Source organism: Haliotis cracherodii, unplaced genomic scaffold (assembly GCF_022045235.1).
Source record: "Haliotis cracherodii isolate W230 unplaced genomic scaffold, xgHalCrac1.p SCAF_1, whole genome shotgun sequence".
Classification (NCBI taxonomy): Eukaryota; Metazoa; Mollusca; class Gastropoda; order Lepetellida; family Haliotidae; genus Haliotis; species Haliotis cracherodii.
Genome location: NW_027266264.1, coordinates 9109802 through 9125331, shown reverse-complemented (window position 1 = coordinate 9125331; position 15530 = coordinate 9109802). Strand labels below are relative to the sequence as shown.

The 15530-nt window shown below is 39.9% G+C and overlaps 1 protein-coding gene across 1 annotated transcript; it reads right to left on the bottom strand.

The window, feature by feature from the left end:
• Positions 1-11296: 11296 nt before the first annotated feature.
• On the bottom strand, positions 11297-14314 carry LOC139459434 (BTB/POZ domain-containing protein KCTD7-like). The gene is made up of 2 exons (XM_071240885.1): positions 14257-14314; positions 11297-12511 (listed from the first exon to the last, which is right to left on the bottom strand). The coding sequence occupies exons 1-2, from the start codon at positions 14296-14298 to the stop codon at positions 11765-11767; spliced, it is 789 nt and encodes a 262-aa protein (XP_071096986.1). The 5' UTR covers positions 14299-14314; the 3' UTR covers positions 11297-11764.
• Positions 14315-15530: the final 1216 nt, after the last annotated feature.

Genomic DNA, 15530 nt, shown 5'->3' with positions numbered 1-15530 from the left:
TTGATGACTCTTTGACAACGCCATGGAAACACCCAATCTATGAGAAATGCATTGATGGAGGCATCACGTCCAGGGAATAAGCTGGCTGAACCATACACCGTAATGTTTTCCACTGACGATACCTTGTGACGTGTCCGTGTCACCGCGACCCCAACAGCATGGATCGTATGCTCATGATATCGATCACTGGATTGTCTGGTCAGATTACTGCAGCGTTAAATATACAAACAAACCAGTGACGTGGCTGGTCTGTCTGAATGGACTATTTTCGATCATTAGACCGAAGTCGTCACCTATTTCACCGAGAGTAATGTCTGATAATATGACGAATGCTCACAATATCAATCACTGGATTGCCTGGGCAGATTAGTGCAGCGTTAAATAACAAATAAACAAACAAACAAACAAACCAGTGACGTGGCTGGTCTGTCTCAATGGGCTATTTTCAATCTCATACCAAAGTCGTCACATATAATTGCAACGACGTAATGTCTAAGAATATGACGAATGCTCACAATATCAATCACTGGATTGTCTGGGCAGATTACTGCAGCGTTAAATATCAAATAAACAAACAAACAAACCAGTGACGTGGCTGGTCTGTCTCAATGGGCTATTTTCAATCTCATACCAAAGTCGTCACATATTACAACGACGTAATGTCTAAGAATATGACGAATGCTCACAATATCAATCACTGGATTGTCTGGGCAGATTAGTGCAGCGTTAAATATCAAATAAACAAACACACAAACAAACAAACAAACCACTGACGTGGCTGGTCTGTCTCAATGGGCTATTTTCAATCTCATACCAAAGTCGTCACCTATTGCAACGACGTAATGTCTAAGAATATGACGAATGCTCACAATATCAATCACTGGATTGTCTGGGGAGATTAGTGCAGCGTTAAATAACAAATAAACCAAACAAACAAACCAGTGACGTGGCTGGTCTATCTGAATGGGCTATTTTCGATCATTAGAACGAAGTCGTCACCTATTGCACCAACGTAATGTCGAATACCAGTCACTGGTTGATGCATGTCATCGATCCCAATTGCGTGGATTGATGCTCATGATCGATAATCACTGGATTGTCTAGTCAAGACTCGATTATTTACAGATTGCCGTCATATGGCTGGAATACTGCTGAGTGCGGCATTAAACAACAAGCCATCAACCAACCTTTGGTTGAGACAGTCCATGCATTTTTGTGAACCTTTTTAACCATTTGTGACTCACCTTTGAACAGGCAGCAACAATTTCGATTTGCAATTTATTTGACATCGTCACCAGCCCACGGTGCCTTGTACCGCAAGAATTAACAGCTACAAGTGCTATGGTTACAACCAGTGTCAGTACTTCTATATACAAGGTGTGATCATGTCTCTTGTAGCTGCTTTTTTGGCGTTACAAGAACTTCAATTGGACCCTCACCTTTTGAGTGGAGTAAATGTCCTCAGTATTTTTATGTAACGTTGAAATAAAACAAATGCCATTAAAACCGAAGTAGAATTATGTTTTATTATAAATGGTCACCATATTTCTGTTTATTGTTTCCAAAGCCATCTACACCAAATGTGGTGAAACAAAGAAAATCCATTACGAATGTAATACTCATTTAATTATTCAAGCACACACTGAGTTAGGATTCTGGAACATCCTACATTACTCTGATCTGGTGCTCGACGTCAAACACATGTGCACGTGTGTAGCGTCAATCTTTCTCCCGATCCAGACACCATTCCCACTGGACTTACATATATCAAATTGAGCAAGTAAACACGGATGTCCGAAGAAATACCTACGGTTGTTTGGCAGGATGAAGAGGAAACCACACAATGTTGACCCCATGACCGCCACCTTCCTAAACCACGGCAACAGGCTTGTCCGCATTCAAGTTGTGCATGAAACCGATCCATGGCAACAGGCTTGTCCGCATTCAAGTTGTGCATGAAACCGATCCATGGCAACAGGCTTGTCCGCATTCAAGTTGTGCATGAAACCGATCCATGGCAACAGGCTTGTCCGCATTCAAGTTGTGCATGAAACCGATCCATGGCAACAGGCTTGTCCGCATTCAAGTTGTGCATGAAACCGATCCATGGCAACAGGCTTGTCCGCATTCAAGTTGTGCATGAAACCGATCCATGGCAACAGGCTTGTCCGCATTCAAGTTGTGCATGAAACCGATCCATGGCAACAGGCTTGTCCGCATTCAAGTTGTGCATGAAACCGATCCATGGCAACAGGCTTGTCCGCATTCAAGTTGTGCATGAAACCGATCCATGGCAACAGGCTTGTCCGCATTCAAGTTGTGCATGAAACCGACCCATGGCAACAGGCTTGTCAGCATTCAAGTAGTGCATGAAACCGATCCATGGCAACAGGCTTGTCAGCATTCAAGTTGTGCATGAAACCGATCCATGGCAACAGGCTTGTCCGCATTCAAGTTGTGCATGAAACCGATCCATGGCAACAGGCTTGTCCGCATTCAAGTTGTGCATGAAACCGATCCATGGCAACAGGCTTGTCCGCATTCAAGTTGTGCATGAAACCGATCCATGGCAACAGGCTTGTCCGCATTCAAGTTGTGCATGAAACCGACCCATGGCAACAGGCTTGTCAGCATTCAAGTAGTGCATGAAACCGATCCATGGCAACAGGCTTGTCAGCATTCAAGTTGTGCATGAAACCGATCCATGGCAACAGGCTTGTCCGCATTCAAGTTGTGCATGAAACCGATCCATGGCAACAGGCTTGTCCGCATTCAAGTTGTGCATGAAACCGATCAATGGCAACAGGCTTGTCAGCATTCAAGTTGTGCATGAAACCGATCCATGGCAACAGGCTTGTCCGCATTCAAGTTGTGCATGAAACCGATCCATGGCAACAGGCTTGTCCGCATTCAAGTTGTGCATGAAACCGATCCATGGCAACAGGCTTGTCCGCATTCAAGTTGTGCATGAAACCGATCCATGGCAACAGGCTTGTCCGCATTCAAGTTGTGCATGAAACCGATCCATGGCAACAGGCTTGTCCGCATTCAAGTTGTGCATGAAACCGATCCATGGCAACAGGCTTGTCCGCATTCAAGTCGTGCATGAAACCGATCCATGGCAACAGGCTTGTCCGCATTCAAGTCGTGCATGAAACCGATCCATGGCAACAGGCTTGTCCGCATTCAAGTCGTGCATGAAACCGATCTATGGCAACAGGCTTGTCCGCATTCAAGTTGTGCATGAAACCGATCCATGGCAACAGGCTTGTCCGCATTCAAGTTGTGCATGAAACCGATCCATGGCAACAGGCTTGTCCGCATTCAAGTTGTGCATGAAACCGATCCATGGCAACAGGCTTGTCCGCATTCAAGTCGTGCATGAAACCGATCCATGGCAACAGGCTTGTCCGCATTCAAGTCGTGCATGAAACCGATCCATGGCAACAGGCTTGTCCGCATTCAAGTTGTGCATGAAACCGATCCATGGCAACAGGCTTGTCCGCATTCAAGTTGTGCATGAAACCGATCCATGGCAACAGGCTTGTCCGCATTCAAGTTGTGCATGAAACCGATCCATGGCAACAGGCTTGTCCGCATTCAAGTTGTGCATGAAACCGATCCATGGCAACAGGCTTGTCCGCATTCAAGTTGTGCATGAAACCGATCCATGGCAACAGGCTTGTCCGCATTCAAGTTGTGCATGAAACCGATCCATGGCAACAGGCTTGTCCGCATTCAAGTTGTGCATGAAACCGATCCATGGCAACAGGCTTGTCCGCATTCAAGTAGTGCATGAAACCGATCCATGGCAACAGGCTTGTCCGCATTCAAGTCGTGCATGAAACCGATCCATGGCAACAGGCTTGTCCGCATTCAAGTTGTGCATGAAACCGATCCATGGCAACAGGCTTGTCCGCATTCAAGTTGTGCATGAAACCGATCCATGGCAACAGGCTTGTCCGCATTCAAGTTGTGCATGAAACCGATCCATGGCAACAGGCTTGTCCGCATTCAAGTTGTGCATGAAACCGATCCATGGCAACAGGCTTGTCCGCATTCAAGTTGTGCATGAAACCGATCCATGGCAACAGGCTTGTCCGCATTCAAGTTGTGCATGAAACCGATCCATGGCAACAGGCTTGTCCGCATTCAAGTTGTGCATGAAACCGACCCATGGCAACAGGCTTGTCCGCATTCAAGTTGTGCATGAAACCGACCCATGGCAACAGGCTTGTCAGCATTCAAGTAGTGCATGAAACCGATCCATGGCAACAGGCTTGTCCGCATTCAAGTTGTGCATGAAACCGATCCATGGCAACAGGCTTGTCCGCATTCAAGTTGTGCATGAAACCGATCCACGGCAACAGGCTTGTCCGCATTCAAGTTGTGCATGAAACCGATCCACGGCAACAGGCTTGTCCGCATTCAAGTTGTGCATGAAACCGATCCATGGCAACAGGCTTGTCCGCATTCAAGTTGTGCATGAAACCGTTCCATGGCAACAGGCTTGTCAGCATTCAAGTAGTGCATGAAACCGTTCCATGGCAACAGGCTTGTCAGCATTCAAGTAGTGCATGAAACCGATCCATGGCAACAGGCTTGTCAGCATTCAAGTAGTGCATGAAACCGACCCAGGAAACTGCAGCAGGTCGCATAAATAATCACCGTCATCTGTACGAACCTTCCATGATGTGTGGAGTTAGAAACCTGTTGTGATACCGACTGAAATAGGTATGGACTGAAATAGGTATGGCTAAGACGTGTGTACATGACATTCCTCATAGCCTGCATGCATGTACCATAGTTTCACTGGAGCCCAGTTGCAGTCTCGGTCTGTGTGGAACAAAGATATTGTGAGGGTTATTACAGTAATGCTTAACTGCAAGACTGATAAACATTATAAAATTTAAGTTAGCACACAAATTGGCAATTGAGTCACAAAACAATGAGAGACAATATGTTCTGATTTGTTCAGTTTTAGATTAGTCTTTATTTAGATTACAGGTATTTGCTGAAAAGGTTTTTGCAGCCACAGTGATGATCAAAGCAATCCCTTTACTGAACTGATCAGACTCGCATTACTTTGAGGTCTATAGTTTTCTTATTGTCCCATCACAATCAGAGTGAGTGAGTATGGGTTTACGTGGCTTTTAGCAATATTCCAGCAATATCACGGTGGGGGGCACCAGAATTGAGCTTCACACATTGCACAAATGTCGGGAATCGAACCTGGGCTTCGGTGTGACAAGCGAAAACTTTAACTACTAGGCTATAACACCGCCCCTGTAGAACGGAGATATTGTGTGGATAATTACAGTAATGCTTTACTGCAAGGTTGACAGAATATAAAATTTAAGTTAGCATACAAAGTGTTATTTGAGTGACAAAACAATGAGAGACAATATGTTTTGATTTGTTCAATCTCGAGATCAGTCCACATTTAGATTTCAGTAATTATGCTCAAAAGGTTTTTGCAGTCCCAGTGATGATGTATTGCAAATGGTCAAAGCAATCCCTTTACTGAGCTGATCAGACTCGCATTACTTTGAGGTCTATAGTGTTCTTATTGACCCATCACAATCAGAAACTTATGTCTAGGGTTGGTATATGGTCTCTTTCACAATGAAGAATTGATGTATAAATGACTTCTTAGATTTTTCCCGGGAGGTGGACTACTAAATGGCCTATGCAGCTGCACTTTTTTAACTCAGATGGAACTAAAAAAGTGTTTTCAGTACATGCAAAAACAGATGCAACCCCACCCCTACCTCTTTCTGAATGCCCCGAAACTCTGCCCCTAAATACCTTTATAACAAAGTGGTGAGCACTTCTAGTTTAATTACATCACTGAATTGGGAAAACACATGTCTAATGCAAGACCACTTTGAAACTGAAAGTCTAGACAAAGAAGCAGAACTACCTTACAAATGGACATTCCAGTAACACTGACCTTAAACGAAAGATGACCAAACTCTCACCATCTCCATGCCCAACCCTAACGCTGGTGTGTACCAACATTTCATCAAGTTATAGTGAACAGTTCTTGAGTCAAAAGGGACACAATGCATTTTTGAATGTTTGACCTTCAGCGTGAATTTGACATTCAGTTGCAGTTGCCAGTATTTCAAGAGCATTCCAAATGCTATCCAGCATATAAACCAAACATGGTGCCCCTTGGTGAATTCTATATTACTAAGAAACAATAGCCACTGTTTTTCATTTAAAGTAGGTCACAGTGACCTACCACTCACATCATTAGATTGTAAGTATTCAATTGTTATAACCACTATGACTCAAAAGATATCTGCAGAAAATGCATTTTGGTGAAAATGGCAAACATACCTTACGAATGACCTTAATCTCATCTCAGGTCACCCCGGACCTTAGTTACCATCTGGGTCCCATCATGAGGATGATGAACCAAGTTTCACTGACCTACAATAAATCCTTCTTGTGTTATTGTGAGCATAATATATTTTTGAGTGTATTACGTCATATCATGGCATTCAATGCACCAACTAAAAATGGCATACTCACTGAAAGCATGTCACAGTGACTTACCACTGATAAGCAGGTCACTCACAACGTTTTCAAAACACAAAACAGCTCCAAGGATGACATGTACCAAGATTCATTGACATACAGTAAAGGCTTCTGGAGTTTTAGTTTCAACTCACTTTTCATCAGGCCATGACCTCAAGGATGACCTTGACCTTCACGACTGGTCAATATGTTAAAACACAATTCCCAGGGCTAAATGGAGATATACTGTGTATATAATATGATTCCCTTGGATGTCCAAGCCCCTCATACCTTCAAAAACAAAGCGTGACTACTGTAGCGGTAAAATTCAGACAAATTAATATGAAAGAATTGGAAGTTCTTTAACTTCTTTTGAGCAGTAATTATTACAACAAATGAGACCATTGTTTTTGGTGGCAGAATACTTTGTGACTCCGGTTTCTACAAAGCCTGCAGGGATGGGTCTCCTTATACAAACACAAACACATCCTCTTAAGGATAATTGTAGAATTTATTTATACCTTAATGCTGTAAAGGATTAAACTGTGTATTAAAACATCCCTTGGTATAAAACAAATGAAGAAGAACACATCCAAGCATGTTTGATAGTTACAGTATGCTACATCAAACATGGTTACTTGCAAACATGGAAAGGGTTTGGTTGCTGTTATATAAAATTCAGGTGAGAAATAAAGATCAATATCAACAACCGTTATTAAACAGCAAGAGATGGAATGGATTGGAGAATGGATTTGTATGTTAATGAACTACACGTACCATGCTAAAGAGAAAACAAAATACTTGTTAAAAGACATTGGGTTTTGAAAAGTGTCGTGACACGTTGTATGTCTTGTATTGCTAATATCGTCAGCACTTGATGAGGATGTGGGTATGAGACTAATAGCACTGATGCTGTATAGAACCTACCAACAGAGAGACACACAAGGTCATTCAGTCACGAAGTGCTCCCTCCCAGTGCTCATGTTTTATTTGTTGTGATATCCGGAGCACCATGCTATGCTATGCTTTTGGATTTGGTGACATGCATCAACCAAGTCAGTGAATCTGTCCAGCCCTTCTGGTCCGTCGCCTCTTACAATCATTGGGTTGCTGCAGACCAATTCTAACCCGGATCTTCATGGGTATCTTTGCTTATGACACTGCACATATTGGATGACAAACCCTTCTGAGGTATATACTTGAGTGGGTTACACTTAAGGCCAAGTTTGCCATTATAACAACAGTATCATGCTTGGGGACCAAGCATGGTCTTCAAGCAATGTACAATGTGTGGAATCTTTATTTCTTTTAAGAAACAGAACTCCAAAGCAGGGGTTGGCGTCAACATGATCATACCGAGTGCAATCAAAAAACCTGAATAATAGTATTGCCTAAACATGATCACAGCAATAAGATTACATGTTTTCTTTTTGATAAACCTGATCTTGAAATTTAAGTTTAAACAATTTTTAAAATGAAGGCATTTGAAATAGGCACACAGTCAAACCCTGTTATAACTTGGATATGTCAAAATCCTCATTGTGTTGAAATCAGAGTACAGTCACAGCAAACTCTTACCATATTTGTCACTGTTTTAACCCTCCTGTGTCAAACTGGATGTGTAGAATTTCTGGTTGTCTAAAACTCAATCTATACCCTGATAAGTCAAAACTCTTTGAAAAACACTACTCAGCACAAGTGAGAATTTATATGGTGGCTTAAACATGATAACGTTGACGAGCCTGAGTAACGGCAGCCATGATTAAGTGACTTTACTGTCTGATGACTAGATCAGATGGTAATAAAGTCATGTAGGACATTTAGAAAATAAACATCCAAGATCTCTACACTAGCTACCCGTACAAGCTTGTATTGAGTACAAACTATGGTGTTTGTCTTACCAGTGTACACATAGAGCAGCTCCACTATACACGTGTGAGCTGAGGTCCATATCAACCAGCGCAGTGTCTCAGATTAAGCTAAAAGCAACTGATGTCCCAAGATTCAACCTTAAAACTTTTGATGGTAAATCGTTTCTATCTGTTCCTGCCATGACATAGAATGAACTTCCAGGCCATCTCAAGAAGGCAGAAACACTTTCAACATTATAACCCCAACTCAAGACAAATCTTTTTAAAAAGTATCTTTTACTTTCGTATTTGTGTTTGTATTTGCATTGTGATGCTCTGGAGTTAAGCGATATATAGATAAACCATGGAACTTTTGATTAACCTCAGATAAGACAAACTATTTCTCTGGTCCCCAGGAGTTTGAAGTTCGAGAAAATGGGATTCGACTGATCTTTTATGATGAAAATACATTTAGTTCATTTCACGGAAACATGTGCTTTATAGAGAAAAGCAACAAGGCCTAACAAAACAGTGGAAGTCTATCTCATGAGCAGGAATAAAAATGATGAAACAAGTACTGAGGGAAGAACGCCCACAGAGCTTCTATACAGGACATAGCTGTGCCAACATGGAGAGACAGCAGTTATAAAAACATGAATCATATTTCAGCACTAATTCACACACCAGATCAGGAAACCGACATACACCACAAACAGGACACTTTGCTGTACGGTGGTGTAAATATGCTTATAACATTGTGATATAATGAATAACTGCTAAAACTGTATCCTGACTTCTAAAACAACGTCCAGTAAGAACTGAACTGTGTACAGTATTATGTAACAATTTAAAATTTAATCTAAATTCAATTGTGCCTCCCTGCATCACGGGTGTGCCACATCTTACAGTGGCATTATCCTCACAACCAGTCAAGTCAACGCTTGAAATGGCACAGTTAAAACACTGCCATCAGAACATTGGAAATGACTTCAAGTCTCCTCTGATGAAACAATCATATCTGAATTCAACTGTGTCTGGGTCATACGTTTCATCTCCTGTGAAAATATATTAATCTGACATGACAGTTTCATAAACAGACCATTAAGGCCAGGCGTTTTATATCCGCCGACTCTAATTTTTGAGAAAATGTAAAAAATAAATAAATCAGATTTCTATTTTTTTCCCCGCCGAGAGCTGCATAGTCAGTTATTTTATTTGTTATCATCACCTTTTAATAAAAAACATGAATTTACAGTTGTAAACTAGTAAAGAGATACATAATCGATCTATGTTGATCTCAAAGCCGAACATGAATAGCCTCCCTTGACAATTGTCCGTGTTGTAAGTGCTAGAATCTTTATTGTTACAAGGGGCTTTATCATCACAAATGGCGGTCTTTGGAGCACAGAATATGTTCATAAAGTATGCCAGAGGCATTCTGTATTTTAAAAAAAAAAGGCATCTGGCATTTTTCTTCTTTTTTTGCTCCTCCAACCCTGGACTTAGAGCTGAAAATCTGTAGTCCTAAAAATGAAAACAGCCTGGCCTAAAGGAACATATTGTGGCAATGTCCCAATACTACCTCAGGGTTACTAGCACCTGCTGACCAGACTAGCATCCGCATCAAAGATTCAGCAGTATATTAGCACAGTGTCAGCAGTGTCAAAACTTAAAGCAACAATTTCAATCATATATTAAGAATGCCATATTATTTCATTTTTGATAATAGGATTATGGCATTCAATGTTACCCACGAACCATAATAAACATCAAAAACATGAACATGGTATTCTTCATATGGGAACATAAACAAAATGACACAAGTACAGAGTTACATCTCTGTAAATTAATTAACAGGAATTAACTAGGTGTTCTCACTTTGAATCTGGTCTGACAATCTTAGCCCTCCATGCACAATGTAGAAGTTGCCAATAAAGGTTATCATCACTATAGCTAATGTTTTAGCTCTGCACATGGCATACCTGACTTGTGTGTCACTGATCAGTAACTGGTTTGAGAGAAGGAAGTTAAATACTCAGATTTACATGACTACATTAAAGGTAATGCTAATACAGCTCAGAATCATTTGATTCAATATTATTCCAAATTTTGAAAAGAATAATTTTTCACAAAAGTGCCTGCCGTAAGCACTTGGTTTGAAAGTCTAGATACACCCATGATTTGATTCAATATTATTCCAAATTTTGAAAAGAATAATTTTTCACAAAAGTGCCTGCCGTAAGCACTTGGTTTGAAAGTCTAGATACACCCATGATTTGATTCAATATTATTCCAAATTTTGTATGAATAATTTTTCACAAAAGTGCCTGCCGTAAGCACTTGGTTTGAAAGTCTAGATACACCGATGACAAATGAACCACGTATCACTCTAAATACACCGATAGAAAGAACTATTGTTACATGTAACTGTAACTGTAGCATATGTGTGACAAGATCCACAAGGTTTTGACAATTTAGTGACACCTTTCACTATGTGCCTAAATAATTTTACATGAAGCACCTAACTGAATGTAGTTTTTCTGTTATTGTTCTCTATGCTCAATAGATTTTCCAATCAGCATTTCTACTAAAAGAGCAACAATCAGATTTATTACATAACAGAAACTTACAATGGAGAAATAAATCCATACAAAGAAAAACAATCCATATTTCTTGTGTATGTTGTACCTCCTGTCTATATGTTTCTTCACGACTCAGCTGCATCCTGACATGAACAAATCCACGCATTATCAAGCATGGAGTGACCTTTGGAGTTATCACTTACAAAACAATTCTCTATATACAGTACTACATTGTCTGAGGTAGATAGGACATAAACATGTCAGATAGTCTTATCACTGTGCTATCCATTATCACTGCTTATCACAGCTATGTTTATTTATAAGTTACAACCAAACAAAGTCTCTGGTACACACATGTGATTCCAACATACATGCAAGACATGCAAGAGACAAAACCTTTTTCTGGGTTTATGAACTTGTTGATTCAGAAATTTCTAAAAGGAAAACATTACTTTTATGAACCATTTCTGGATAACAACTTCCTTATTGTTTGTAACAATGTTTCAGGGCAACTTCTTGTCCATTCATTACAACAGCCCTGAACAGTCGTTATCCATAAAAGATCCATGTCTTCCATCGTCTAAATGCCTATCGAAGACTTCGACATTTTTATCTTTTTTTAATACTATCCGTGAAGCAAACACTAAAACAGTTTGTCTAGTTGAAAGATAGTTTTCCTTTTTCTACTGTTGTCCATTCTGTAAAAATATATAAAAATACAGAAAAACATGTAAGAGTCTTCATTGAGCATATTGCCAACTGATAACAAAAAGAAAACCATTTCATGGTTGTCTCTCATACTTATAACTACATTTTTGTCCAATGGAAAACAAGTGCAAAGAACAGTGTGGCACAATTTTGTTTGCGGTGTGAGGATGATCGTCCTTGAGGCGGTAGAGTACAGCTGTAGCTGCAGTTCCCAATATGATGGTACACAACCACAAACCCACGCTCTTCTAGATTGCTCTTTAAAGCCCGGACATATTCTTCTGCACCAACTTCAGCAAACTGCTTCCAAGGTTTTAATTTCACATCTGCCTCTTTGGTGGATTTTGCACAAACACAAACATGATTCACATCAAACTCCTCACTTTTAGGTTTGTGTTCCAACTCTAAAGCCGACACTACAACTGTAGTGGAGGGGTAACTTTTATGCATGATTTCCGGATTTCCTGCTTGGTGTAAAATTTCATTCAAGGCTCCTGGAAATCCATCTAAACGGGAGTAAAATTTATCTCTCATTAATTTGGCCATTATTGACGGCTGTAGTTCAAGTTCGTGAATGAGATCATTGAGTCCGAAGTAAACAGCATCCTTGTACACTTTTTCCATTAGAGACACAGGCGGTAGTTCATTGAGGCGGAGATAGCGTAATATGTGTTCAAATGATTCCCCGTCTGCATCGATGAAGTAGCGGCCATCTTTGTCATGGATGCACGGGAATTTCCCACTAAACATGGTCCCCAGCATGGTGTCCTGGTGTTTGGTCAGTGTCAAGTGGGTGGTGCTGAAGTGACGCCCGCCTACATTCAGTTCAATAATGTTCGGGAATCCCTGAAAGTAAAGTCAGGATATTCACATTCATCAGTATTTTGTCTTTGAATTACAAACTTTGATGCAATCTCATTAAAATCAGATCTTAGTTCTAAACAAAGATCCAAGGACGCACCATTACGGGTCACGTCAGACCGACCTTTCGCGAACTCTGACCGACCCTTGGAATTACTGACCAGAAGTCGACATTAGCCATTCAGAAGGCAGCTTTCTCGTGCTTTACGGCACTAGTTTCAAAATGTCGACTTCACTTCAAAACATATTTTGACAAATTCTCACTTAAAAATTTGAAACCTGAACAAAAGAACATCCTCGAATGGCTCATAGATGGGCTAGATTGTATAGATTCAGTCGTTAAGCCCCTAACTATTGTTCGGAATACCCCGTTTTAAAGTTTTCGAGGCTGCATGATTAGAAATCACATTCTGACTGTCACTTTCATGATCTGGTAAGCGACGCTCTGATTGGTTGGATGAAAGGTTGTTCTGACGTGAACGCAAATGGGATGTCCTCAGATCTTTGTTTAGCGATAGCGAGTACTAAGATCTGATTTTAATGAGATTGACTTTGATGTGGCCTTGTCTATAATAAATATGTATGACAATATAGCTTATCTACAGTAAACCCTATTATTCCACAGTAACAAATTGGAAAGTACCTTGTATTGATTGGACCAGAACTGGCTCACATGGCAATCAGTAGCCAACTCACACAGGAACATATAGACATATTTGGCATAGCCAGACACATGTATAATAAAAAAACATATATAATGTTCATAAATAAAGATTGACGTGTGTTCATATTAGACACCCATTACATTAGCTACACAAGGGGCACCATGGTCCAGGGTTTCTTCCCATCTTGCAGTATTGGAGGCTGATGTTATTAGAATCTTAATTTGCACCAATGTCTCCCTATGATCACGATCATATGCATAATACATAAAGTTGGCAGAATTAGTACCTTATACTGACCCAGAAGATGTTATACATATGTCGATATGGAGACAGCATGGGTGAGGTGACGTGAGCTAAAGTGAGGTGAGGTCTAACATAACATACTATTATTTTACTTATATACCAACATGCGTATATGTTTGTATCTGGTTGAAGTAGTCCGGACTGGTTTTATAGTGCTAGCCCACTGAGATACCAGGCTGTAGATTACATAGAAACCCACTCAAACACAGTATTTGGACTCCGAGCCAACAAGACCTTGTTTTATTACGAAATGCTTGGCACCAGGCTGGGTAACAACAAGTACCATCTTTTCAAGTCTTTTGGTGTTGGGTTTTTCTTTAGTACAAATCCGAAAATGCCCAAACCGATTTTAAGGTATTTTTGTGCATTAAATATCATAAAATGGAAAACCAGCTCGCACATAAATGATATATTTACGAGTTGTTCACAGCTAGTGTATTGATAAGCCCATTCCCGAATTCGGTCTTTACATACGAGTAAAATACGATCAACAGTGGTGCAAATTAAACAATCAACCACGACCTTGTCGTTTCCTCATTCGTCTGCCCCACTTCCTGGCTCTGCATTCTCGAGACTGTGTGGTACATCTGAGATGTAAACCCGTTCAAGGTCTAACGGTAACCCTGTCACTGACAGTGACCTTCTTTGACATATTTTCGTACGGAAGTGTGGTGGAATTGTTAGTCAAAAGGTTAAATAGAACCTCAAGGCACTTAACAAATGCATGCTGTAAATGATTTCATGATGTAAGTAGACACTAACTTGCGATTCCTCTGTCATTTCCCCTTCCACGTTGACAGCCATTTTCTGTGTTTACAAACATTACCAAGGGGACGCAACTCTGTCGACATTATCAAAACTTAATATTCGTACTTCGAGCATGATAACAGAGGATCGGTTCCAGTAGTCATTTTATTCCAATATATTTTTCTGAATCTGATAATGTTACTTTATACTTTATTTTATAAACTATTTTTCACAATATTTGCACAAAAGGTCATCCATGTAATTTGCAATCAACCACATTAAACCTTTTTATTTTGTAAATAATTAACCATAACCAGCCTTCAGGTGTCTAAAGTTTGTATGCTAATTTCTCTATCTCATAGTATCTGGATGATCATGTTTAGTGGAATTTTTTTCTAAATTTAAATAGAACTGGTTCAATCAAAACGAATGACATGTTTGTTTAGCCCAAAATCTTGAGTCCCACATAAAAAAAGTGAGTTTACTTTGTAACAAAAAAACCTGACTGAAACTCAGTTCACATAAAACTGATAAATGATTCAATAAGATGAATAATAAACGGTTTGGTTTTTTTTTTAAATAACTAAGTACAGTTAGAGCCTATACCCAGATATACTCTTAGGCCTAAAAAAGACATTTTTCAGAAAAGTATCATTTGATTAGAAAATATATATTTTTATAATAAATGTAAAACTTTCATACTTATAATACAAATAACTTAAATGATATCATTACAAACTTTGTATAACATCATTACGTCCAAACCCTTAGCAGTCAAATAGATGAACCTTATACAAGTTAAACATATGTGTAAAGAAGACAACAGGAGCAGCGAGGTAGCCTTGTGGTTAAAGTGTTTGCTTGTCACTCCCATGACACAGGTTCAACTCTCCATACAGCAGAATGTGTGTTTCAAGAGGCTATGGAAAAAAGGCTCCCATAGCACTTGGATTTTTTGTCCACTTTCAGAGATGTTGATGACCTCTTCATCAGCTGTTCGAAATACATTCAGGGAGGTTAACCGTCTTAGGTTGTAGGCGAAGTGATATTCTTCAATCAAATTTATTTCAAGTAACAGGTTAGTGTGCTATCACTTCAGAGGACAGTCACAAATCTATTTTCTTGTAATATATATCAGAACAAATATACAATCCAAAAGATGTGGAAATAAACACAGTTTCCGAACTTTTTCAAAGATTGTGTGCATTTTGTGATCACAACTTCTTATAAGCAATGCAAATGCAAATAATCCTCAAAGCAATTTGCATGAGATACTTACTGTTAAAATT